The sequence below is a fragment of the Alosa pseudoharengus genome, unplaced genomic scaffold (assembly GCF_046254945.1).
Source record: "Alosa pseudoharengus isolate Yale_2024_CS ecotype anadromous, Long Island Sound unplaced genomic scaffold, YU_APseudo_1.1 YU_APseudo_1.1_scf_14, whole genome shotgun sequence".
NCBI lineage: Eukaryota > Metazoa > Chordata > Actinopteri > Clupeiformes > Clupeidae > Alosa > Alosa pseudoharengus.
Window position 1 is genome coordinate 37,319,207 of NW_027468609.1, and position 26,037 is coordinate 37,345,243.

Consider the following 26,037-nt stretch of genomic DNA (forward strand, 5'->3'; position numbering starts at 1 on the left):
CAAGTATAGGAAATATTCTTAGGTTAAAATGTGGTATGGTAGCGGAGTTACAGCAAAGTCACAGAATTCTTTCTTTATCTTCAGCTGAGATGTTCTGAACAGCCCCAAATTTGATGCGTATGGTCACGCTAAAAAGCCTCTGGGGGCATGCCAAGTTTCGTGAAATTCTGTCCATGGGGGGCCATGAAATAAATGAATTTGTACGTGTACATCTAGTGACTGTACACCCATCAGCTTGTAGATGGTGGTGTTGAGTGAAGGGTTGCTGGTATGGGATGGTCCCAGATAGTTAAATCAGATTGGCAGATAGCGGACCGCTGGTGGTATGCCGCCGGTGGCGTGCCACTTGTGGTCCGCCGTTGGACCACAATCTCTTTAAATTTAACTTGTAATGAATATTAAGAAAAGTTAATACAACTAGACTGCATTTCCGGCGGGAACTGCGAAAGTGTGCTTGCCCTGGTCCGGTCACCAACGTGAGCAGACAGTGACATACGCTATGCTGAATGCGGTTCGTTGGCTTTTACCTGTGGCCTGCCTTCGAATTTAGCTTCTATGACTAAAATCAAATCAATAAAATAAAACAGCAGTGATTGGCTGCAAAAATAAATAATGTCACGTGTCTTGCACCTCTCAAACTGGGCTATCAGGTAACCTAGAGAAAAATGTGAAATTATGAAATATGACTAAGGCATTAAAATGCTGCTTGTTTGTCAGGATACTTTTTCACTGATTTATTTTAAAAATATGAGCTATGAGTGTGAATGTTATATATTCCATCCCCTAATTCTGTTTTACTGGTTTATTTGACAAATAATCTATATGGATTTGCTCTATAAAGACCTTATGTCTGTTTGGGATTGTTTTGAGAGCCTATTGATGATGTATCTCAGAATAAAGGAATGTCCACAACATTAGTGATGTTTTTTTGTGTGTGTGAATGTATTTTACTTAACTCATTGAATGTAGCTGGATACTCATGAACGCATGTCTCTAATAGCCACAATAGGAGTAATTTTAGCAACACCGTATTTTGTGTGGCCCATAACGACCCAGTGGATCATGAAAATGTGCCAAAATTCACATTCCTTGCTTGTTGTTGGTACATTAATCCCATTCAGATTGCCACTTATCTGAGATGTAAGAGTTCAGTATAGGTTTAAGGTCTGGGGCAGGGATTTGACATTCTGTGACTTCTTCATTGAGGGCTTGCTTAGCAGCACTGTCCGCTTTCTCATTTCCCCTCAGACCAACATGGCCTGGGACCCAGCAAAAAACTACACTCAAGTTCTGGTTCTTTAGACGTTCTAGTTGATCAAGCTCAGCTTTGGTTGTACTTTTTGCGTGACATTAAAGCCTACTGGAAAGATTTTTAATTGCGATTTAATTGAATGCAATTTACTTTTACGATTAAATAAAATTAATTTATCCCTCACCCATAGTTTTCTATTTATTTACAAATGTACATAGGCCTAGTGTAATTACATTTATACATAGTTATTCTACTGATCTTTATACTATTCATCCTGCACATAGACTTATTCTTACTACTCTTATAATGTTGTTTCTGCACTACAATGACACTGTTATCACACTGCACATAGCTGTATGTTATGTACATATCTGTTATATATTTGTCATATTGAATATCCATATTTATTCTGTTTTATTATATTCTGTTAATACACTGCATATATCTATATTATTATTATGACCGCCGCTAGCGAAGCTAGCGAAGCGGTCATATAGGGATTGTCAAAGTTTTTTTTTTTTTTTTTTTTTTTTCCCCGTCATCTACTTCCTGAAATTTTGGTCAACGATACCCGGGGCACCGAAACACCGGGGCACATGAAATTTGGTGGGTATGTAGCCCCACTAGACTTTTACGGAAAAATTTCGTTTGGTCCCCGGGGGCCACTCCCCCTCCGCGCTGGGCCCCCCGAAACCCAAAAAATGCAGTTTTTCCTAAATAACTACCTGAACCGTGGCACCGAGGATGAAGAAATTTTTATGGTATGTTGGTCTCAAGGGCCCACATCAACTTAGCCCATAATCACTCATTTGTGATTTGCACCCCCCCGGTAAAAAATGAAAATGCAATATCATTCTGCTTTAATCGCCCCTCTCTTCAGTAAAGACGTTCAGAACTGCACCAAAGTTTATGTGTATGATTAACCTGACATTCTCTGGGGGTATGCCAAGTTTCGTAGAATTTCATCCATGGGGGGGTCTAAAAAATTAAGTTATGTGTACATTTAGTGACTCTACACTCATTGGCCTGTAGATGGTGGTGCACACATATACACATGCACACACACACACAGGCACCCACATACTATCGGTATTAGAACGGCTGATACATAATTACAAATTCAGTAGGATTAAAAGAAAGCCAAAATAAATATTCATCATCATCATCATGGCTGCATTTCCAGTATTGGCGATAAGTAGTCGTTTGTCCACTAGATGGCGCATCGTTGCAGTGAGACGTAATTTTGTTGGAAGTTAATCTAAAGTGGGTTAGAAAGACACTATGCTTCCTACAAGGACAAGACTGTAGGCTACAGTAGTTTACCGCAGAGAACGTCTAAGGGTAGGATGATTTCTGCATGAAATGTAATTCCCATTTCCTCTTGAAGCCGAAATAAATCTGAGAATGTTTATCGGACATGCTTGTTTTTTACTGCAGGTAGGCTACGTTAATCCTATCAATAGCAGAACGTAGGTAAAATAATTTTACCGTTAGCATGGTTGAGTGATGGAGGCCAATTTGATTATTGATGTATTTGTAGAAAACCATAAATGCGTTTATAGGCTACCAAGCAAATCGATAACAGCACTAATTGTATCTTTCGACTGTCATCTCATTTGCTTATGACCATAACCTAGGCTACTAACAGGAGCTAAGTGAGTTAGCCACAACACGTTCGCTACGTGATGGTTTTTTAATGGAAAATATATAGGCCTAGGCTACCTGAAAGATAACCTGTCTATGATCGATCTACATCTCCATTTAAACCAGATGTTTTAGAGCGCATGTTGAGATGTATTCAGGGCAGGGCTGTACCTACACATATTTGTTGCACGTGCTACAAAAATCATTCTTTGCGATGGATGATTTAATACCAACGTTACACCGGTCAGATACAGTTTTGCCTATGGCTATTCCGTGAGACTGAGGCGCTTTTTGTTTGTTCGAAGTGCGTGTTTAGGGTGTGAGAGGGGAGTCGATGTGCTTTGATTCCAGCTTGGTAGTTGTAGTCTATGCGATTAAAAAACACGTGTGTGTGAAGTATCCAAACAATGATAACGCTTTCATTATGGCTGCTTTAGCCACAGACCTTGAGTTACTGTACAGTGGGTTGGGTTCCATTTAGAAGTGTCCACTTCATTCGCCCTTTCCGTGATTCACAGCTACGTGAAATGTATTACTACTGATATGCAAAACTATTAACTTTTCGCCAAGAGGTGGCAGCTTGATACTGTAAGGTGTAAGCCATTGGTTCCAACGGAGATTTTATTTGGGTCGCCAGCATAGCCTGGTGACAATTTGTGTTGTGTAATAGGCCTAGCATAGGGCCTACCTTATATAGCTTATAGTTTGTTAACAGTCACGGTTTTGTCATGCAATGTCTATGCATTTTTGCATTTAGAATAGCTCTAAAACCGGGGGGCGAACACGTCGCAGGGGGGGCGCCAGTGCGTGGATATCTCAATCGCAAAATTAAACAATATTTCTATCGGGCGCCTACCATGGACTAGGCTGGGTGAAAATCAAAAGATTGCGTCAAAAGATTGAGCTTAACCATGGACCTCATGGTTGCAAAATGCAAGGGAACATGAATCAGCATATTATTTGCACAAACAATAACGGAGAGTAGCTCTTCAACTTTGCCCGTTAAAATGTGTATTAACAGTCTCGCAACGCATTTCATGAAGGCCCTTTTGGACATGTCAGTTATTTGCACCACTGGGTAAAACGGCATTTTGTTTTAGACTACTGGTATTTAATTTGTGCATTGACAATAAAGCTGAATATAATTTGAACTAGATGACTAAACCTATGCATATGTAGAAGAAGAAACATTCACAAAAATCCATGACATGACCTCTCTTCTTGATAGCTGTTGAAAACTGCATGGAACTGACAGGGATTGTTTTAGTTTAATAATAAATAAATAAATACATTATGCTGCTACCTTCTGCTTTTCCCAAATACAATGTAGCCTACAGGTGTACCTTTCATCAGTCCAGTTGCAATGGATGGACTATGATGAACTGCCCTACTTGTGATTGTTTAGAGATTTTAAAGGTTTTATAACAATGTTACAGATTTTTTGGCCCAGAAACAAATCTATTCACCTTTGCAGCGCCAGTAGGCTACTTTGTGTGCGGAATGTGTGCAAACACACATTCCAAACAAGCATACACAAAAGTTTCAAGAGTGGGGGATGGAGTAGAAGATGGAGACAAATTCATTAATATGATTTATTTTCGCGGAATGGATGTGCAGGACTGAGCGGCGGTCATATTTTGTACCGCTACGCGGTACATCTAGTTTCTACTATTATAATGTTACTGCTACATCTACATACATTATTCTACTTATTGTATGAGATGCTAATACACTGTACATATTTATATTTAATTCATATTACTCTAAACCACGTTCTGTAAATCAACTGTATACTACTGTCTACACTGCACTATATTTCTTGACCTGTCTCTGTATGTTTCATCACCTTTCTATACTTTGCCTCACATTGCAACACAGCTCAGATCTTTGGTTGCTATGAAGGCCAGTCGTTCTAAATAGATGGTTGCTATGGCCAAAGGCCAGTTCTATCTCTGCCGTTGTCAAGCGGGCATATCGTAGAATTCTGATTAACCTTATCTTATTTAAAACATCTCTATTTTACTTAGCCCACTTCCATACAGTGGGTCCCATTAAGAAGTGGCCACTTCATTCACGCTTACCGTGATTCACACAGCAGCATTATTAAATTAATCTGTCACCATACGCCTATGACTACGTTTGCAAAGAAAACATTTGAATTTGATTCACATGAAACGTTACATTTCATGTACATGTTGACAATGAGTAGGCTAGTTTTGGTTGCTGGTGGTGTTATTGCATCCCTTAGTTATGCCTACAATGCAAGTTCCCTCGCGATTGGAAGCTCCTGGAGACAATAGTAGACGCATTTCAAAACATCGCGTTAGGAGTCCTTGCCACTTCTTTTAAGCTGTCACAGACGTAGGTGCTACTTTTAGGGCTAAAGTGCTTCGTGAATTACTGTTAGTAAAAAAAAATAGCAGTCCTAAAGTTACACGTGACGAAGTTACGAGTGCAAGCATCTCATATCAAATGACCATGGCATTACGCTAAACAACATAAATCCCAATTAGCAACATACATCTCCTCCCTATAGCTAACCACACAAGAAATTAATGATACTAAATCTCTGCTTAGCATGCTTCTCCGCTTAGCATTCTAATAACAGAAGGGGCACATTTATGTTGACCACTACAACATGACTCATTATGTCTGTAACGTTAACTGTATAAAACACTTACTTTCATTAAGGACGCACACCATCCAGCACATGGAAACCGATATTTTAGGTTCTTGGCCACAAACTCAAAACGTGTCTCTCTGAAGCCCTGTTCTAGAATCTTTGCTCTGAAGGCTGTGTTGCTAGGCGACATCAAATAAACGAAATGCTAGTCTTTCAGTATGAAATGTGTACGTGTGATTCCGAATGGATGTGTGTGGTTTGCAATTAGAATAAACAAGAAATAACATTTCCAATAATTTCCCATGATAAATTACATAATATTTGCACCTTCCTTACTTGTGAATCTCACACCGTATTTCAAGTAGGCTACACTAGTGAAATGTAATACAACGTTGCCACCTAGTGTTCAGATGTAGTTCTAGGCTATTTAACATTAACGTGACATTGCTTGTTTATTCTTTCGTCAACTCCATGCTTTTAGGAAAACAATCTTTTTATCATAGTTCCCTCTTCAATGAGCGATTACCAGCTCGTTTTTGTAACAGAGATAGCTGTTTATTGTCCCTAGGTTTACAGAAACACCTATTCATATTAATACGTAGCCTATGGAGTGCTGCCGACCACTGTTCATTACGGCCCAGAATGCCTTGCATGTCTTTACAACAAAACAACACAGTAAAACCTAAATGCCCGTAAACATATGCATTTGCATACTTATAACATTTTTAATAATACTCTCCCATCATGATATTTAACAATAATGAAAAATTTTATTTGAATACCGTCAATGTGAAAACAACTCTATTATGTAAGCTATATATAGCTACTGTTCTCCTTGCTATTTCAGTTCGTAAGTCCATACTATCCCATGGCAGATCAAGGATTTCATGATTGGGCAAGGTTGCCCGGAGACATTGTGGCTGCCCAGAGACATTGAGCATACTTGGAAGGCATTGTGATAGAAGGTGAATGGTGCAAAGGTGAATGGTGAGAGTTACCAAATACCTGTGGGTGGTTTGCCAAATGATGGAAACTTTTGGAATATGTCTTTTTTTTTTTAGCTTATGCACCGTCACACTGGAGTCCCCAGTTCATATACAAAATTTGGTATTGATATGTGACACTGTTCCTGAGATATGGACGACTTCCTGTTTCGGAGCTTCGCCGCCGATTTCGTTTGGCTGTGACGGGCAAACGCTTTCGAAAATCAAAAATTCTTCTAGTAACTTTTGTGAGGCTTGGTCCAATGATAATGTACGTCAAGTTTCGTGGCGTTCGGACCAAATTTGCGACCTGTGAAAATTTAGTTTCGCTTTCTATTCAATCCAATATGGCGGACGAACGACACGCCCACTTGACGTCATCTTCTCGAGCAAGTTACACCGGTACTGCCCGGACGTTTTAAAGTTGGAACGGTGTCTCTGTCTCAACGGGCCTAGGCACAGGAGCTGGAAAAAATTAGGGAGACAGGAATAATAATATTAATAAGAAAACTTAAGAAGAACAATAAGTGTGCTGCTTTGCAAGCACACTTAATAAAACTTAAGAAGAACAATAAGTGTGCTTGCAAGCACACTTAATTATACATGGAGTATAACTGAACAAATGAAAACGATTTTAGACCAATAGTGGTAAATTATTGGGCAATTTGTCTTCAACCCGCCAGCGGACCGCCAGAGAACCGATGAGCAAAATGCCAGCGGACCGCCACCTATGACCACCCACAGTGGTCCGCCAGCCTCTTGCTATCTGGGGTGACACTCACACAGGCACCCCCACCCACACACACACACCCATTACACCTGACCATACCCCCCTACACATACATAAGTCCCCCCACACATACCATTACATACACTAACAACCCCCCCCACACACACACACACAAACACATGCACACACAGGTGCAGCCCCCCCCCCACATACCATTATATGCTTATAAAAAATTAAAAAAAAGTATATGAGTGGGTTATACTGGTTTATTATACGGCTCTTCACAATGCTAGTAGAACGCTCCATTGACTTGAATGGGATTTCCCAACATTCTACGGTAAAATAAATTCATGTAATTACCGCTGCAAACATATAATTACCGCTGTCAATGGCAACAGGTTTTGTGCTTCTGATACGTCTTTCATATCACTACGCAAGGACTGGAACTTCATTCAAACATGAAAGCAGACGGTTGATCAGCTGTTCTAAAGAATGTTTGATTCAAGTTCAGTAGCGTGTGTTGTTGCGAACTATTTGTTTCTCAGCAAATGCCACGATGAACGGTAACAAATAGGCTAGGCTATGTAGGCTAAAGTCATATCATGGGGAGTTTATTATTTCGTTTTGGCAAGTAGCCGTATAATAAGCGGGATAATGTATAGAACGCCGGTCATTATGGGAAAATAAGTCCCTTCAGGGCGAAACAAGACCCCTCTGCTGGCCCGTCGGGGTCCGGTTCGCCCTGTCGGGACTTATTTTCCCAATAATGACCGGCGTTTTATACATTAACCCTTACATACTGGTTAGCGCTTCGGACTTGTTTCCGGAGGGTTGCCGGTTCGAACCCCAACCAGTAGGCACGGCTGAAGTGCCCTTGAGCAAGGCATCTAACCCCTCACTGCTCCCCGAGCGCCGCTGTTGTTGAAGGCAGCTCACTGCGCCGGGATCAGGGTGCGAGTTAGGGGGGAGCAGGGGGAGCCATGGCTTCCCTAGTGGCCACCTGAGCTCCCCTGCAAACATGGCATGTGAAATTGTGGGGGAGCTCTAAAATATTGATATGATTGCCAAATAAATTATATTTTGGCCATGGTTTTCCCTAAAATGTGTAAAATAAGAGAAATAAAATTGTATTTTGAGTTCATGATTCATGAAAAAAGTGCCTGCTTGCACGTTAGAGGCACGAAACATGGAAGCGCTCAAATCAGGTCATCGCCTGTCCACATCATGGCTTACCGGACCTCGAGCAAAAGCAGCCGAACCCAGGCCGCTGTGGTCGCTTCTGTGTTAGGTAACTGCTTTTACTTAAAATTTGCTGTTGTTGTAGGCCTAAGGATTGCTGTTATGTGATAGGCCGCCTACTTATGAGAAAGGCTATGTGCATCGTTGTGTTGTGTAGCCTACAGTATGTGCCAATGCGTCTTTCCAGGCAGTGAGAGGGTTGTGTTGTGCTATAGTCCTAGCTGTAACCTATTGTAAATAATAGGCTATTGCCATACTATGTTAGCTTATGCCATAATGTTATTGTTTATTGTATATGGTTGGTGCCACTGGCTGCTCTTATCGCGTGTGTTTGGCTCTGTATACAGCCTTATAGGCTATAGCCCATGTGATTGTGAAACAATGTAAGTTGTTGAGTAATTCTAAGTTGATTCAATTAAACAGTCAAAAGGCACATCATTGGTGGTCAGGGTCCGTGGATTATTTACTATCAAGTTCATTGAAGTTTGCGTAGCCCATTGATGATCCATCGGGGTGTTTCATGTAAATATTGTAAACATATTATGTATTATGTTTCATGTAAGCAAACATAGACCTATGGCACCACCCGTGTGCAACGGATTTTCTCTTTATAATAGGCATATGTCTATGCTGTTGCTATTAATAATGACAGGATCAGCATTTAAACTTTGCCCCCCTCCACACAAAAAAACATCGCCCGTACCCGCCCCGCCCCCCGGCTCCCCCGGAGACCGTGGTATAACTCGCACACTGGCCGGGATTAGTGTGTGCTTCACCTCACTGTGTGTTCACTGTGTGCTGAGTGTGTTTCACTGATTCACGGATTGGGATGAATGCAGAGACCAAATTTCCCTCACGGGATCAAAAGAGTATACTTACTTACTTACTTACTTACTTACTAAGAAACATTAGCTAAGTAACATGGTTAGCATAGTTAACATTGTTAGCATTGCTAACATAATTAGCATTATTAACATAATTGTTAGTAAACATTAGCTAAGTTAGCTAATTAAAATGGTTGATATTATTAGCATTGCTAACATAGTTAGCATAATTGCTAGCAAATAACATTAGCTAAGTTATCTGTTTTAACACTATATTTTATTTATATATGTTTTACATTTTCATGCACTGATAATTCATTGAATTGCCTTTCTAGCTTATTTTGATGTATTTTTTAAGTGTTTGTGTAACAACTTGGCGAATACACAACACTGATGCACTGTACGTGAAAGCCTATGGATTACATTTTCTGTTCATTATCATTTATTATATCAGTATTATATCAGTATATCTTTATTGCCATAGGCTCAGATGGCCCAGCAGTAAATTAGCTATAATTGAAGTAATCTTCAACCTCAAAACCTCTCAACCTCAAAACCTCAAAAAGCCTGCTTTTTGTTCATGCTTGTAATTACTTAATTTATTACTTTGTTGTGCTACAAAAGTTGACCTATATGCTTTTTTTCTTTTTATAATAAAGATCCATGCAGTGTGATGCTTGCTTTGCTAAGAGCAGCAACTAACAAAAATTATTCTTGATAATATGTTGATTTGTGGAAACTTCAATAAAGAAATTTGTGGACTACTAGATTTTGTTTGCTTCTGTATACTGAATACTTACTGACAGCACAATATGATGCATAGAATGTATTTTTTACACAGCAATTAATACTCACATAATATCCTGGAGATTAAACATATTTGTATTAATATATTAAGATGTTTAATATGTGCATATGTATATGTTTGCTCAGTTTAAGAGATGTTTACACAACAATAGTTTCAGGGACATATTAAGAGAGAGAGACTTTCATTAATGGAATATGTCTTCTCTCCTGTTGTCTCTGTTGAAGATGGAGGATGGCCAGACGCTGTTTGACTACAATGTGGGTCTTAATGACATTGTTCAGCTCCTAATTCGCTCCCAGACTGATGCTCCAGACAGTCCTACCCTTAAGGAATGTGAGGATATGGCCAGCGCTCCTTGTCCATCCACAGTCACACCTATTGTAATTCCAACTTCCCCTTCGGCTGTAGCCACAGTCAACAACAACAGCAGCAACAACAGCAGTAGTAACAGTCAGAGGAAGTCTGAGTCAGAGAAGTTTTGCGGTGGTCCGGTGGACAACCAGCCATCCACATCCAGCAAATCCTTCCTGATCGACCCTGGGATTGGGGTGTACAAGGTGAGATATTGAACAATGGATAGATACCTGTACTATGATAAGTCCTATTGGTATTGATCATACCATTTTTTTTCAAGGAAGCTTTCATCTGTCCTCTTGTTTGGGCTGTCATTAATAGCTCCTGAGTGGTCCCTATCAGTTTTAAAGGGGTGATAGAATGCAAAACCAAGTTTACCTTGGCATAGTTGAATAATGGCGGTTTGGTACCCTATGTAAAATAAACATACAGGGAACATCAATATCTCAACGAAGCTCAGAACTGACAAACTCTGGTGGTGTCTCTTGTTTGGCTCTGGTCTGTACCTTTGTAACGCCCTCAAATTACATGCACACCAGCCCACTTCCAGCTTCAGGCTCCTTGACTGGAAGTTTGATGACGCCGGACTTCAGTAGGCTAGATGATCCAAGGCGGCCGTATTTGCAGATAAACATCATTTGTTTGGCTTTTTAATGCTTGGATTTTGTTAAACTAAGCTAGAAATAGACACTACATTATAAAAAGCCTTTATTGTAATCCTAAAACATGTGTAAGTAAAGTTGTGTAAGCTATTTGACGTTGGATAGTTAGCAACCTCGCAAGCGAACGTTAGCAAGACTTCACGTTTTGAATGGACACGCCTTGTGAATCCAAACATCTTTATGATAACCTAAGACTACTAGTGCATTCCAAATAAAACTGTTTTAGCAATCGTGATCCCATCCTAAGGACACACAATGCATTTGGTGACCTTTGACCACTAAGGGGGCGCTAGAGTTTATGTATATTAGCTGATATCTCAGCAACGCTTTCACGTATCGAAACCAAATCTGGTACATGGACTCAGGACTGTACTGAGGACTCAGAATAAATTTGGTGTCTTTTGACCACTAGGGGCACTATAATTAGCAACACTTTCTCGTATCGACACCAAACTTAGTACGTGGACTCGTGACCACATCCTGAGGACGCACAATAAATTTGGTGACGCTTGGCCACTAGGGGCGCTATATTTAGCAACACTTTCACCTATCGAAACCAAACTTGGTATGTGGACTTGGGGCTAGATCCTGAGGACGCACAATAAATCTGGTGTCCTTTAAACCACTAGGGACAATATATTTATCAACACTTTCACGGATTGAAACCAAACTTGGTACGTGGAGTCGTAACCCCATTTTAAGACTGCACAATACATTTGGTGACCTTTGACCACTAATGGCGCCAAAACCAAACTTGATACATTAGATTAGGTTACATTAGATTAGATTCAACTTTGTCATTTAGCAGAGTACAGGTACAGAGCCAATGCAATGCAGTTGACATCCAACCAGAAGTGCAAAAAGCATTAAATACCAATTGCAGGTAGAGTGTGGACAATAGAGATTAATAATGTACAGTGTATAGTTGGATAAATACAGGTTTTCCAGATGACATGTCTACAGAGATAAATAGAGTATATATGTCGAGTATAAATAGACATTCTATAAAACAAATATATATAGGTCATAGGTGAAACAGTGTAGGAGTAAATGTAAACAGGTAACCGTGCAATACAGTCAACGTAAACAGGTAAACCGTGCAGTAGTAAAAAGTAAACAGGTAAACTAGTAACAGCTAAAGTGCAAATGCTAGACAGGATGTGAAGTTTTGTTCAGCAGTGTTACAGCCAGGGCTCCGAACCGGTTCAAGGAACGAAAACCGAAAACGAACGGAATTTTACGGAATTTTACGAGGAGCGGAAACGGAAACGAAAACAAAATGGTCTTCAACTGTTCCGGAACAGAAACGTTATTCTGAAATCCACAAAACCGGTTAATAACGTTTTTTTTCGTTCTCTATATATTTTATACAATTTCACAAAAGCATATCCTAAGTGTTCTACTCGTTTGATTGTAGGCGAACAGCCTAATAATTTGATTTCTGCAGTTTGTAAAAAAAAAACGAATAAATGGACCTTTGGTCCAAATGTGTATATTTTGTCTTGCTGTTGTAATGTAACCTATCCGTCTGCCATTTCGGATCTTAGGCCAGCTCGTAGCGTAGGCTACTGAAACTGATTTGGAAATTGTTTGTAGCCTATGCGTAATAGCCTATTTTGCCTGTCCACGCCTTGTCGTTTTAAAGTCGGGATTTAAAATGTTTGCGCAATTATAGCCTATTCTATGTAGAAGAGTTAAATGGGAAATTTGAGATAGGCCTTGTCAGCAACAGACAGGTTCGTTTATAAACAGGTTTGGAATTATAGCGCAAGCCTTTGAAGATCTCCATATGGATAAAACTTAGGCTACAACCAGGTAAGGAGTTTAGCACGTATCCAGAAATATTTTTGATAAGAAATTATTTATAGGCATAGGTTAGGCCTACAGTAAGTCTGTAGGCTATAGGATGGATAGCCCATCTGAATGTTTTTGGATGCCTGCCTGTGATTTATTATTTTTGGGCATAGCTACGGTAGGCCTATAGGCTAAATCAAGGGGAAATAATGAGTACGTCTATTCTAAGGTAAAGTCCACAAAAATAGACTTGATAGGCCCGCCAAACACTGCCGGAACTTTAAGAACGAACGATATTTTGCGTTCCGAACCGGTTCAGGACCGATATGTTGGCAGAACGCATGTAAGAACGAAAACGTTAAACATAGGCCTACCTGAACCGTTCGGAACGGAACGTTTGAAAAATAATTTCGTTTTCAAGCCCTGGTTACAGCCTCTGGAAAGAAGCTGTACCTGAGCCTGCTGGTGCGGGAGCGCAGGCTCCTGTATCACCTGCCAGATGGGAGTAGACTAAAAAGACCATGGTTTGGGTGGGTGGCAACCTTGACAATGGATTTGGCTTTGTTTGTTTGGAGGGGAGTTGGGAGCCAATAGTCCTTTGGGCAGATTTCACTACTCTTTGTAGTAGCCTTGTAGCCTTGCGATCAGCAGCGTTGCAGTTGCCGTACCATATAGAGATGCAGTTAGTGAGTATGCTCTCAATGGTATAACGGTAGAAGTCTGTTCCTAGGACATACGTTAAAGTTAAAGTTGACTTGACTTGACGTGTGCTTTCTTCAGGGTTCGTAGAAAGTGAAGGCGCTAATGCGCCTTCTTCACCAGACTGGAGGAGTTGAGAGATCAAGAAAGATTTTCAGTGATGTGTTACCCCAAGGAACTTAAAGCTAGACACACATTCCACCTCAGCACCGCTGATGTGGAGGGGGATATGTGCCCTGCTCTTGGCTCTCCTGAAATCCACAATGATCTCCTTGGTCTCTGGGTATTGAGTGCCAGGTTATTGTCTTTGTACCACATAGCTAGGTGCTGAACCTCATCTCTACTATATATGCTGTTTCATCCTCCTCTGATCAGGCCCACCACTGTGGTGTCATCTGCAAACTTGATTATAGCATTGGAGCCATAAACAGGCCAGGGCTCCAGAGTGCGACCAATTTGGTCACATATGCGACCTAATTTTTCAAAAGTGCGACTAAAAAAAATCGGAGGTCGCACCGGTGCAACCAGCTATTCGAGAGAGGAATAAGTGTTTGGCCAATACCGTGATTTAAACAAATCACAGATAGTGAAGGGCGGGACCTCCCCTCTGATTGGCCGTGGCCCAGTGCCTGTGTGTAAATTTGAAAATGCGTGTGCTGCAGAGAGAGAGAGAGAGAGGGAGGTCAGAGACCCGTCAGATAAACAGAGGATGTAGTTGCATTACAGTGTGGTCACATAGGCCGAGATAAATGTCCCCTCTCCCCACTGCCTTTCAGCAGCTGGCAGCAGCAAACCGATCAGACGAGCCCGAGATGATGATCAAGTTTATCGTTGCCTACGATAGGCCTAGTGAAACTTCCCTTCACCAAGTTCAGTCCGAAATAATTATTTACCAGAAATATAGTTTGAACGTAAACCCGACGTACATGAATGCCACTTGCGCCAAATTTATAGGAGTCGTTGCAGATGAAAAGACGTCTTAAAATTGCGAACAATGCATACAAGGCCTTCGCGAACGACAGAGATACAGATATCGCCGAAAAGGAGTGCGTCATTGACCGCAGTTACATGCAGGGAGTAACCCGGTTTTCAACAGCAATATCCATTTGGCGCGCGAGTTGTGTAAACTCATTCTGATGGCATCAATCAATTTAATCCGGTATTTGGCGCAAACCGAACATCGCTGCTACATTTAAAGCCCGAATATTCCATGCATGTATACAGTGGTCATTGTGTACGGTGAATTGAATGGACACATTTAGATCGAGCATGACAAGTCATTGCAATAGCCTATAATAATAGGCCTACCATTTCGTTACTGCATTAACCATATTCTTATTGAAAATGTAAAAATACTAAAATTAAAAAGTAAATTGCATTATGGGGCTGTCAAATGATTATTGCAATCATCATTGCAAAATCACATAAAAATCCCCCAGGCTACTTGGAACATCTCTTTAAATTGTGCTCAAATACATTTCTATGGAAGATGCTAGCATGGCGAGCTGGTTTAGCCAAGGCCTAAAGATCATGAAGGATAGTATGTAAAACATTGAGCCATGAGATGTGCAGTTTGAAGCCCTTAAAGACATGCACTGTTAATTTACTCACTGTTATTTTTATTTAATACATCTTGAGATGTTTTAAGTTTAAATTTTAGCTCAGTGAATCACTTAAAGCACCAACACTTCATTAAGTTACTTTTCTTGTAGAATTGTAAATCATAAGTCATAGGACAACCTATATAGGACAGTAATTAAGGAAAAAAAGTGAACCTGCTGCAGTGTTAAATGCGATGTGGTTGAAAATTTGGGTGCACCTAACTTTTGTGCTGGTGCACCTAAGAAAAAAAAGTTAGGCGCACCAGTGCAACCAGTGCAAAAAGTTAGTCTGGAGCCCTGGAGGCGCAGTCGTGGGTGAGTAGAGCAGAAGGGTTCAACACACAGCCCTGCACGCCAGTGGACTCAAATTGGGGACACAAAATAAATGTGTCTGTCAAAACCAATTGAAATCGGTAGCGAAGCCACCAAACAGAAAGTAACTGTATCACAGCCAATCTTTTGGTGCTATACATGACACTTGCTATCAGGGTAGGAATTTCACGACGGCCACGACGGCCATGGCCGCCGTAGCCCCTTGCATTGGCCGTGAGGCCCCTTCGAAAATCAGAGGTTTACAGGCCACGGTGGCCTTGGTGCCCCGTTCTTTCAATATTCTGCTTTGCGTCCTACTAATAGCGATTTTTATTTAGTCTGTGGCCTGTCAAAATAATCTTAGCATTCACAGCACAAATTAATTTAGTCTTTTACGCAGTGGAGAAAGTGACCGCGCAAGAAAGAAAGTGCGTCCAAATTCACCCATTCTTCTCAGTTGAACTACTCGCGAAGTAGCCTATTCATCACACAGACATCACAAGTATCACATGAAAGAGCTTTTTCTCAGCTTTTAAACGATGTTAGCCGATAATTGCTGTGTTGAACGGTTCGCGAGAAAAGTAAATAATATAATTCAATTTAATCATACATTCTATTGAGGGTTTTGCGTCCCATGATCTCACTACCCATTCATCTCGGTGGAATACTTCACGAACCCTTCTTTTAACACATGACATACCAGATATCAGAATAAACAGCAGACCTTACCGAACACAAAAGTGTAAAGCAGTCCCCTGTACAGTTAGCCGTTCCAGAGTAATCTAGTTTTAAATTTGTAGCAAATTTCGACATGCATGGATGTCTCCAAATTTGGGCTTTACGTTTTACAATGTGTTTAAATTGTTCCACATGATTTCATAACGGGCCAAATACAAAATAAATGTTACAAATATCGCCTATATTGGTAAATCATAGGACAGCTGACTAAGAGTTTGTGAAAGTAGCCATAATGATCACAAAATGCTAAGCATGCATCTAGGCTATTTGAGTTTCTTAAAGCTGAGCTGTGCTTAAATTGTTTAATACATGATTTCATAACAGGCCAAATATAAAATAAATGTTATATATAGCCTAGATATCTGCAAATATTAGATGATCAGATGATTTACAGTTCTATGTAATATGTCATGTTTCATGTTTTTGTAATGTTTCATACAGTGATGCAGGTCTACTGCAGTGAATAGGCTAAATACTTGATATACTTAATTCTTGAATTTCCCCCGGGGATCTATCTATCTATCTATCTATCTATCTATCTACCTACCTACCTACCTACCTACCTATCTACAACTTTGATCATTTTTATAGCCTACTACTGTATAGTTAACTTTGGCCTTGGTGCCCTGACATGTGGCCTTTGTGCCCCCCACCAAATATGCCCAACTGAAGGCCAAGTGGCCTTGCCCCCAGAATGGTGAAATTCCAAGCCTGCTTGCTATGACTGCTTACAGCCATATGTCTGATGTAACAGTTGCCATTACAACTCCTGCTTAACTGCTTGGCTCCCTCATTCCTGCTTGCAGCTATATTATTATTAGAGTGCATGAAAATGCAATCTACTGTTATCCGATTTCTTCTTATTACAGTGCATGAAAATGCACTGTACTGTTCTTCCTAGGCATTTTATTCTTATTCTTCCGCTAACGCATTTAATGCAGCTTCAACCCTTTAACGTAGAAACTTCATTCAAACTATGTTACGTAGGTCTTACTTAGGACATGGGGGCTTTGTATTTTTCATCTTTGTAACTTTTATACTTTTTAAACTATTAATTAAAAACTATTCAAAATTTCCCCATAGACTTAACATGGGCTGATGACATCATAATAGAGCACTGAAGCAATTAGAATCCTAGGCCAGGTGTTCCGGCCACCTGCATCAACTGTCAGTTTCTCAGGCTTTAAGCATACAGTATCATTCTCTTAACTAGAAAAGCATTTCCTGAAGGAAATACAGTGCATGAAAATGCAAAAATATGATGAGTTCATATGGTTAAATTATTTGCTTGGTAGATAAGGTTTAATATAGTTGGAATGACTAAACAGTTAAATAGGTTGATAATTTAAATGGTTAAATTATTTAGGTAGTTAATTGACGATAACTAACAGTTGGAATGGCTCCAATGTTTGCTAGTAGTTATGCTAACTATGTTAATAAAGATAATAATGCTAACCAAGTTACTATGCTAACTAGCATGCTAACAATGTTAAAATGTTAACTATGCTAACCATATGACTTAGTTAACCTAGCTAATCATTTTTATTAGTTATGATAACTATGCTAATTAGCATGCTAACTATGCTAACCATGTGACTTAGCTAATCATTTTTAGCAGTTTTGCAAAAAATGCTAACTAGCATGCTAACATGTTAGCATGCTAACTATGCTAACCATGAGACTTAGCTAACTTGGCTAATCATTTTTAGCAGTTTTGCAAAAAATGCTAACTAGCATGCTAACATGTTAGCATGCTAACTATGCTAACCATGAGACTTAGCTAACTTAGCTAATCATTTTTAGCAGTTTTGCAAATTGTGTAACAGTGAAATATTGTAGTGAGGACTTTTATTTTGAAACAGTTTTTGGCAGAGGAAGTAGTTGAACAGGATGTGTAGTCTTAATAGGGCCAGTTTGTATGCTTAAAGCCTGAGACTGGCAGTTGATGCTGGTGGCCTGGCCACCTGGCCTAGGATTCTAATTGCTTAACGGCAGTCTTAATAGAGCTATATGTATTGTATGCTTAAAGCCTCAGACAGAGTATATAGTTTAAAAGTTAAATGTAGATAGTGTAATGGATGTTGATAGACAGAAAGTTGAATGGATGTTGATAGGCAGATTGTTTAATGGATGTTGATGAATAGTTTAATGGGTGGATGAGTGAATGGTTTGAAGAGGATGAATGGATAGAAAGTTGGATGAAATGTGTCTTATATCCTTGTAGAATGGAGAGACAGAGAGAGTTGGTCTAGTTCAGTAGAAAGCAGTTGATACAGGTGCAATCAGTTGAACTGATTCTTTGATGGGGCCTAGATGAGCAGCTGGAAGATGATACCAGGTGCAAATCAAGTTAATTAGTCCATTGTGATGTCATCAGCCCATGTTAAGTCTATGGGGAAATTTTGAGCAGTTTTTAATTAATAGTTTAAAAAGTATAAAAGTTACAAAGATGAAAAATGTCATAAGTAAGACCTACGCAACGCAGTTTGAATGAAGTTTCTACGTTAAACGGTTGAAGCTGCATTAACTGCGTTAGAAGAAGAAGAATAATAAGAAGAAGAAGAAGAAGAAGAAGAAGCCTAGGATTTTCATGCACTCTAACTAGAAAAGCATTTCCTGAAGGAAATACAGTGTATGAAAATGCAAAAATATGATGAGTTCATATGGTTAAATTATTTGCTTGGTAGATAAGGTTTACTATAGTTGGAATGACTGAACAGTTAAATAGGTTGATAATTGAAATTATCATTTTTAGCAGTTTTGCAAATTGTGTAACAGTGAAATATTGTAGTGAGGACTTTTATTTTGAAACAGTTTTTGGCAGAGGAAGCAGTTGAACAGGATGTGTAGTCTTAATAGGGCCAGTTTGTATGCTTAAAGCCTGAAAGTGGCAGTTGATCCAGGTGGTCCGAACACCTGCCACAGGATTCTAATTGCTGTGATGTCATAAAGGGCAATGTTAAGTCAATGGGGAAATTTTGATAGTTTTTAATTAATAGTTTAAAAAGTATAAAAGTTACAAAGATGAAAAATACATAGCACTCTTATCCCAAGTAAGACCTACGTAACAAAGTTTGAATGAAGTTTCTACGTTAAACGGTTGAAGCTGCATTAAATGCGTTAGAAGAAGAAGAATAAGAAGAAGCCTAGGAAGAACAGTACAGTGCATTTTCATGCACTGTAATAAGAAATTTTGGAAGAACAGTATAGTGCATTTTCATGCACTATAATAAGACTACACATCTTGTTCAACTGTTTCCTCTGTCCACAACATAATTTAACCATTTAAACCATCCACCTATTTAACTGTTCAGTCATTCCAACTATATTACACCTCATCTACCTAGTTCAGTCATTCCAACTATATTAAACCTCATCTACCTAGCAAATAATTGAACCTTTTAAACCATCCATCTATTTAACTTTTCAGTCATTCCAACTATATTAAACCTCATCTACCTAGTTCAGTCATTCCAACTATATTAAACCTCATCATGTTGGTTGTCAATTAGCACATCATCTGTTTTAACAATATATTTCACACCATATGTTTTGCATTTTCATGCACTGGTAATTCCCTGGAATTGCGTTTTCTAGTTAGAGTGCATGAAAATGCAATCTACTGTTATCCGATTTCTTCTTATTATAGTGCATGAAAATGCACTATACTGTTCTTCCAAAATGTCTTATTACAGTGCATGAAAATGCACTGTACTGTTCTTCCTAGGCTTCTTCTTCTTATTCTTCTTCTTCTAACGCATTTAATGCAGCTTCAACCGTTTAACGTAGAAACTTCATTCAAACTTTGTTACGTAGGTCTTACTTAGGATAAGAGTGCTATGTATTTTTCATCTTTGTAACTTTTATACTTTTTAAACTATTAATTAAAAACTATCAAAATTTCCCCATTGACTTAACATTGCCCTTTATGACATCATAGCAATTAGAATCCTATGGCAGGTGTTCGAGCCACCTGGATCAACTGCCAGTCTCAGGCTTTAAGCATACAAACTGGCCCTATTAAGACTACACATCCTGTTCAACTGCTTCCTCTGCCAAAAACTGTTTCACTACAATATTTCACTGTTAAACAATTTAACCCTTTAAACTACTGAACTTTTTAACTGTTCAGCCATTGTAACTGTTACTTGTCATCAACTATGACTTCTACCCACTGTAGCTAGTTAGCATGGTTAGCATAGTTAGCATGCTAGCATGTTAGCATGTTAGTTAGCATTTTTAGCAAAACTACCAAAAATGATTAGCTAAGTTAGCTAAGTCACATGGTTAGCATAGTTAGCATGCTAACATGTTAGCATGCTAGCTAGCATAGTTAGCATAACTGCTAAAAATGATTAGCTAAGTTAGCTAAGTAACATGGTTACCATAGTTAGCATGCTAGTATGTTAGCATGCTAGTTAGCATAGTTAGCATACCTACTAAAAATGATTAGCTAGGTTAACTAAGTCACATGGTTAATATAGTTAGCATGTTAACATTGCTAAAATGCTAGTTAGCATGACTACTAAAAATGAAAACATTAGCTAAGTTAACTAACTTAAGTAACTTGGTTAACATTATTATCTTTGATAACATAGTTAGCATAACTGTTAGCAAACATTATAGCCATTCCAACTGTCAGTTATCGTCAATTATCTACCTATATAATTTAACCATTTAAATTATCCACCTATTTAACCGTTCAATTATTCCAACTACTTTAAACCTTATCTACCAAGCAAATCATTTAACTATATAAACTATCCACCTATTTAACTGTTCAGTCATTCCAACTATATTAAACCTCATCTACCTAGCAACCAATATAGTTTGTTTTTACTCTGTATGGTATTTTACATAGGGATGTCCGATATTGGCTTTTTTGCCGATATGCCGATATTGTGCAACTCTCAAATTTCGATTCCGATATCAGCCGATACCGATGTCGATATGTGGGTTATTTTTCCTCAAAACTAATTTAGGTAACATCACATATCTCCTGTTGTGGAATTAACACAACATGCTTAATGTTATTGTGATGCCCCACTGGATGCATTCTTGAATGCAACAAGGCTTTCCAAATGTTAACATTGTCTGTGCAAAATAAGAAAAATACTTCAACTTAATTTAGGGAAAAAGTGCCATGTTTATTTATTTTTTTTAAATTGTCTCAAACAACAGTTTGGATTACACTCTCCCTGAGATAATCTTGACAATGCCCACAACAAATAGGGCAAATTTGACTTCTTCACAAATGATAAAACATTGTACCTGAACAACTATGTGCAACATAGCAGAATGTAAAGCCAACTAAAATAACAGGCATAGTGTATGACAGGCTACCCTTTTTCTGTGTTAAATGAGCCTGCATTTGTAGGATGCTTCATGAACTGTTTCTTTAACTAAAACTCAATCACCTTAATTGAATGAATGCACAAACATGAGTCAATTACAATGTGGCAACTATACTGCACAATTTTGAAAACATTTGTTTGAGCTACAAAAAATACTTCAGGCTTGAGGTGAAGTACAAAAAATGAAACATTTAAGGTGTACAAATCTAAGCAGCCTGTGTCCCTAGCCCATTACTTGGGCTAATGCAATCATTTTAATTATAAACTGGGCTCAATCAGCACTGCTCTACATGAGCAACAACAAAGAGATGCAACATGAAGGTAGTGTGCAATAAGAACAAGGAATGCACAAAGTTTCAGTCCAGACCTTCCAGAGTAGTAAACAAAGTCCTCCTTTAGTATTTGTCCAATGAACGGGGCTAAAAGACTGACTGGCCTTCATAACGGGCCATACCCACAATCAGGCTTAGAATTTCACCATTTTAGGGGCAAGGCCACTTCGCCTTCAGTTGGGCATATTTGGTGGGGGGCACAAAGGCCACATGTCAGGGCACCAAGGCCAAAGTTAACTATACAGTAGTAGGCTATAAACATGATCAAAGTTGTATTCACTGCAGTAGACCTGCATCACTGTATGAAACATTACAAAAACATAAAACATGACATATTACATATAACTGTAAATCATCTGATCATCTAATATTTTCAGATATCTAGGCTATATTTAACATTTATTTTATATTTGGCCTGTTATGAAATCATGTATTGAACAATTTAAGCACAGCTCAGCTTTAAGAAACTCAATAGATGCATGCTTAGCATTTTGTGATCATGAAGGCTACTTTCACAAACTCTTATAGTCAGCTGTCCTCTGATTTACCGATATCTAGGCGACATTTGTAATATTTGTTTTGGCCCGTTATGAAATAATGTTGAACAATTTAAACACAGTGTAAAACTTAAATCCCAAATTTGGAGACATCCATGTATGTTGAAATTTACTGCAAATTCAAAACGGGATTAGTCTGGAACGGCTAACTGTACAGGGGACTGCTTTACACCTTTCTGTTTGGTAAGGTCTGCTGTTTATTCTGATATATGGTTTGTCATATGTTAAACGAAGGGTTCTGAAGTATTCCACCGAGATGAATGGGTAGGGAGATGGACGCAAAACCTTCGGTAGAATTTATGATTAAATTGACTGATATTATTTACTTTTCTCGCGAACCGTTCACCACAGCAATTAGCGGCTAACATCGTTTAAAAGCTGAGAAAAAGCTCTTTCATGTGATACTTGTGATGTCTGTGTGATGAGTAGGATGGGTTAATTTGGACGCACTTTCTTTCTTGCGCTGTCACTTTCTCCACTGCATAATTTGGCCATAGGCCATAGGCTAAATATATATCCTATTAGTAGGACGCAAAGCAGAATATTTAAAGAAGGGGGCACCAAGGCCACCGTGGCCTGTAAACATCTGATTTTCAAAGGGGCGTCACGGCCAACGCAAGGGGCTACTACGGCCACGAGCAAGTTTGTTACTGCTGCCATCCACGCTTGTTTGTATGCTTCAAGACGCAGATTGATGAGGTCATCATCTGTGCGCCGGTAAACGCTTCAGGAGCGCATAGGCACTATTTGGGTGTAACGCAAGCATTATTTTATCGGTTTTAAGGCAAAAAAAATCCGATAACGATATTAACAGATATTAAATTTTTATGCTAATATCGGGCCGATAATATCGGTTGGCCGATATTATCGGACATCTCTAATTTTACATCATATTTTTTGCATTTTCATGCACTGTATTTCCTTCAGGAAATGCTTTTCTAGTTATAGTGCATGAAAATGCACTATACTGTTCTTCCAAGTCTTCTTATTCTTACGATTATTAGAGTGCATGAAAATGCACTCTACTGTTCTTCCTAGGCTTCTTCTTCTTCTTCTTCTTCTTCTTCTTATTAGAGTGCATGAAAATGCACTCTACTGTTCTTCCTAGGCTTCTTCTTATTACAGTGCATGAAAATGCACTGTACTGTTATTCCAAGGCATTTTATTACAGTGCATGAAAATGCACTGTACTGTTATTCCAAGGCATTTTATTATAGTGCATGAAAATGCACTATACTGTTCTTCCAAGGCTTCTTCTTATTACAGTGCATGAAAATGCACTGTACTGTTATTCCAAGGCATTTTATTATTATTACAGTGCATGAAAATGCACTGTACTGTTCTTCCTAGGCTTCTTCTTATTCTTCTTCTTCTTCTAACGCATTTAATGCAGCTTCAACCGTTTAACGTAGAAACTTCATTCAAACTTTGTTACGTAGGTCTTACTTGGGATAAGAGTGCTATGTATTTTTCATCTTTGTAACTTTTATACTTTTTAAACTATTAATTAAAAACTATCAAAATTTCCCCATTGACTTAACATTGCCCTTTATGACATCACAGCAATTAGAATCCTGTGGCAGGTGTTCGGGCCACCTGGATCAACTGCCACTTTCAGGCTTTAAGCATACAAACTGGCCCTATTAAGACTACACATCCTGTTCAACTGCTTCCTCTGCCAAAAACTGTTTCAAAATAAAAGTCCTCACTACAATATTTCACTGTTAAACAATTTAACCCTTTAAACTACTGAACTTTTTAACTGTTCAGCCATTGTAACTGTTACTTGTCATCAACTATGACTCCTACCCACTGTAGCTAGTTAGCATGGTTAACATAGTTAGCATGCTAGCATGTTAGCATGCTAGCATGTTAACATGCTAGTTAGCATTTTTTGCAAAACTGCTAAAAATGATTAGCTAAGTTAGCTAAGTTAGCTAAGTCACATGGTTAGCATAGTTAGCATGTTAGCATGCTAGCATGCTAGTTAGCATTTTTTGCAAAACTGCTAAAAATGATTAGCTAAGTTAGCTAAGTCACATGGTTAGCATAGTTAGCATGCTAGCATGCTAACATGCTAGTTAGCATTTTTTGCAAAACTGCTAAAAATGATTAGCTAAGTTAGCTAAGTCACATGGTTAGCATAGTTAGCATGCTAGCATGTTAGCATGCTAGTTAGCATTTTTTGCAAAACTGCTAAAAATGATTAGCTAAGTTAGCTAAGTCACATGGTTAGCATAGTTAGCATGCTAGCATGTTAGCATGCTAGTTAGCATTTTTTGCAAAACTGCTAAAAATGATTAGCTAAGTTAGCTAAGTCACATGGTTAGCATAGTTAGCATGCTAGCATGTTAGCATGCTAGTTAGCATTTTTTGCAAAACTGCTAAAAATGATTAGCTAAGTTAGCTAAGTCACATGGTTAGCATAGTTAGCATGCTAGCATGCTAGTTAGCATTTTTTGCAAAACTGCTAAAAATGATTAGCTAAGTTAGCTAAGTCACATGGTTAGCATAGTTAGCATACTAGCATGTTAGCATGCTAGTTAGGATTTTTAGCAAAACTGTTAAAAATGATTAGCTAAGTTAGCTAAGTAACATGATTAACATAGTTAGCATGCTAGTATATTAGCATGCTAGTTAGCATAGTAACTTGGTTAACATTATTATCTTTGTTAACATAGTTAGCATAACTACTAGCAAACATTAGAGCCATTCCAACTGTCAGTTATCGTCAACTATCTACCTAAATAATTTAACCATTTAAACTATCCACCTATTGAACTGTTCAGTCATTCCAACTATATTAAACCTCATCTACTTAGCAACCAATATAGTTTGTTTTTACTCTGTATGATATTTTACATCATATTTTTTGCATTTTCATGCACTGTATTTCCTTCAGGAAATGCTTTTCTAGTTATTATTATTATTATTATTCTTCTTCTAACGCACTTAATGCAGCTTCAACCGTTTAACGTAGAAACTTCATTCAAACTATGTTACGTAGGTCTTAATTAGGACATGTGAGCTTTGTATTTTTCAACTTTGTAACTTTTATACTTTTTAAACTATTAATTAAAAACTAATCAAAATTTCCCCATTGACTTAACATTATGATTATGACATCACAATACGGCCGTTAAGCAATTAGAATCCTATGGCAGGTGTTCGGGCCACCTGTTTCAACTGCCAGTCTCAGGCTTTAAGCATACAAACTGGCCCTATTAAGACTACACATCCTGTTCAACTGCTTCCTCTGCCAAAAACTGTTTCAAAATAAAAGTCCTCACTACAATATTTCACTGTTAAACAATTTAACCCTTTAAACTACTGAACTTTTTAACTGTTCAGCCATTGTAACTGTTACTTGTCATCAACTATGACTCCTACCCACTGTAGCTAGTTAGCATGGTTAGCATAGTTAGCATGTTAGCATGCTAGCATGTTAGCATGCTAGTTAGCATTTTTTACAAAACTGCTAAAAATTATTAGCTAAGTTAGCTAAGTCACATGGTTAGCATAGTTAGCATG

General features: G+C 38.6%; 1 protein-coding gene across 1 annotated transcript in view; it reads left to right on the forward strand.

Annotated features, from left to right (window-relative positions):
* Positions 1-26,037, forward strand: part of uhrf2 (ubiquitin like with PHD and ring finger domains 2) — a 187,769-nt gene that overhangs the window by 30,515 nt on the left and 131,217 nt on the right. Inside the window, exon 2 of the mRNA XM_076284888.1 lies at positions 10,328-10,660. Coding sequence (XP_076141003.1) covers positions 10,328-10,660 — 333 coding nt within the window. The remainder of the gene's footprint in view (positions 1-10,327; positions 10,661-26,037) is intronic.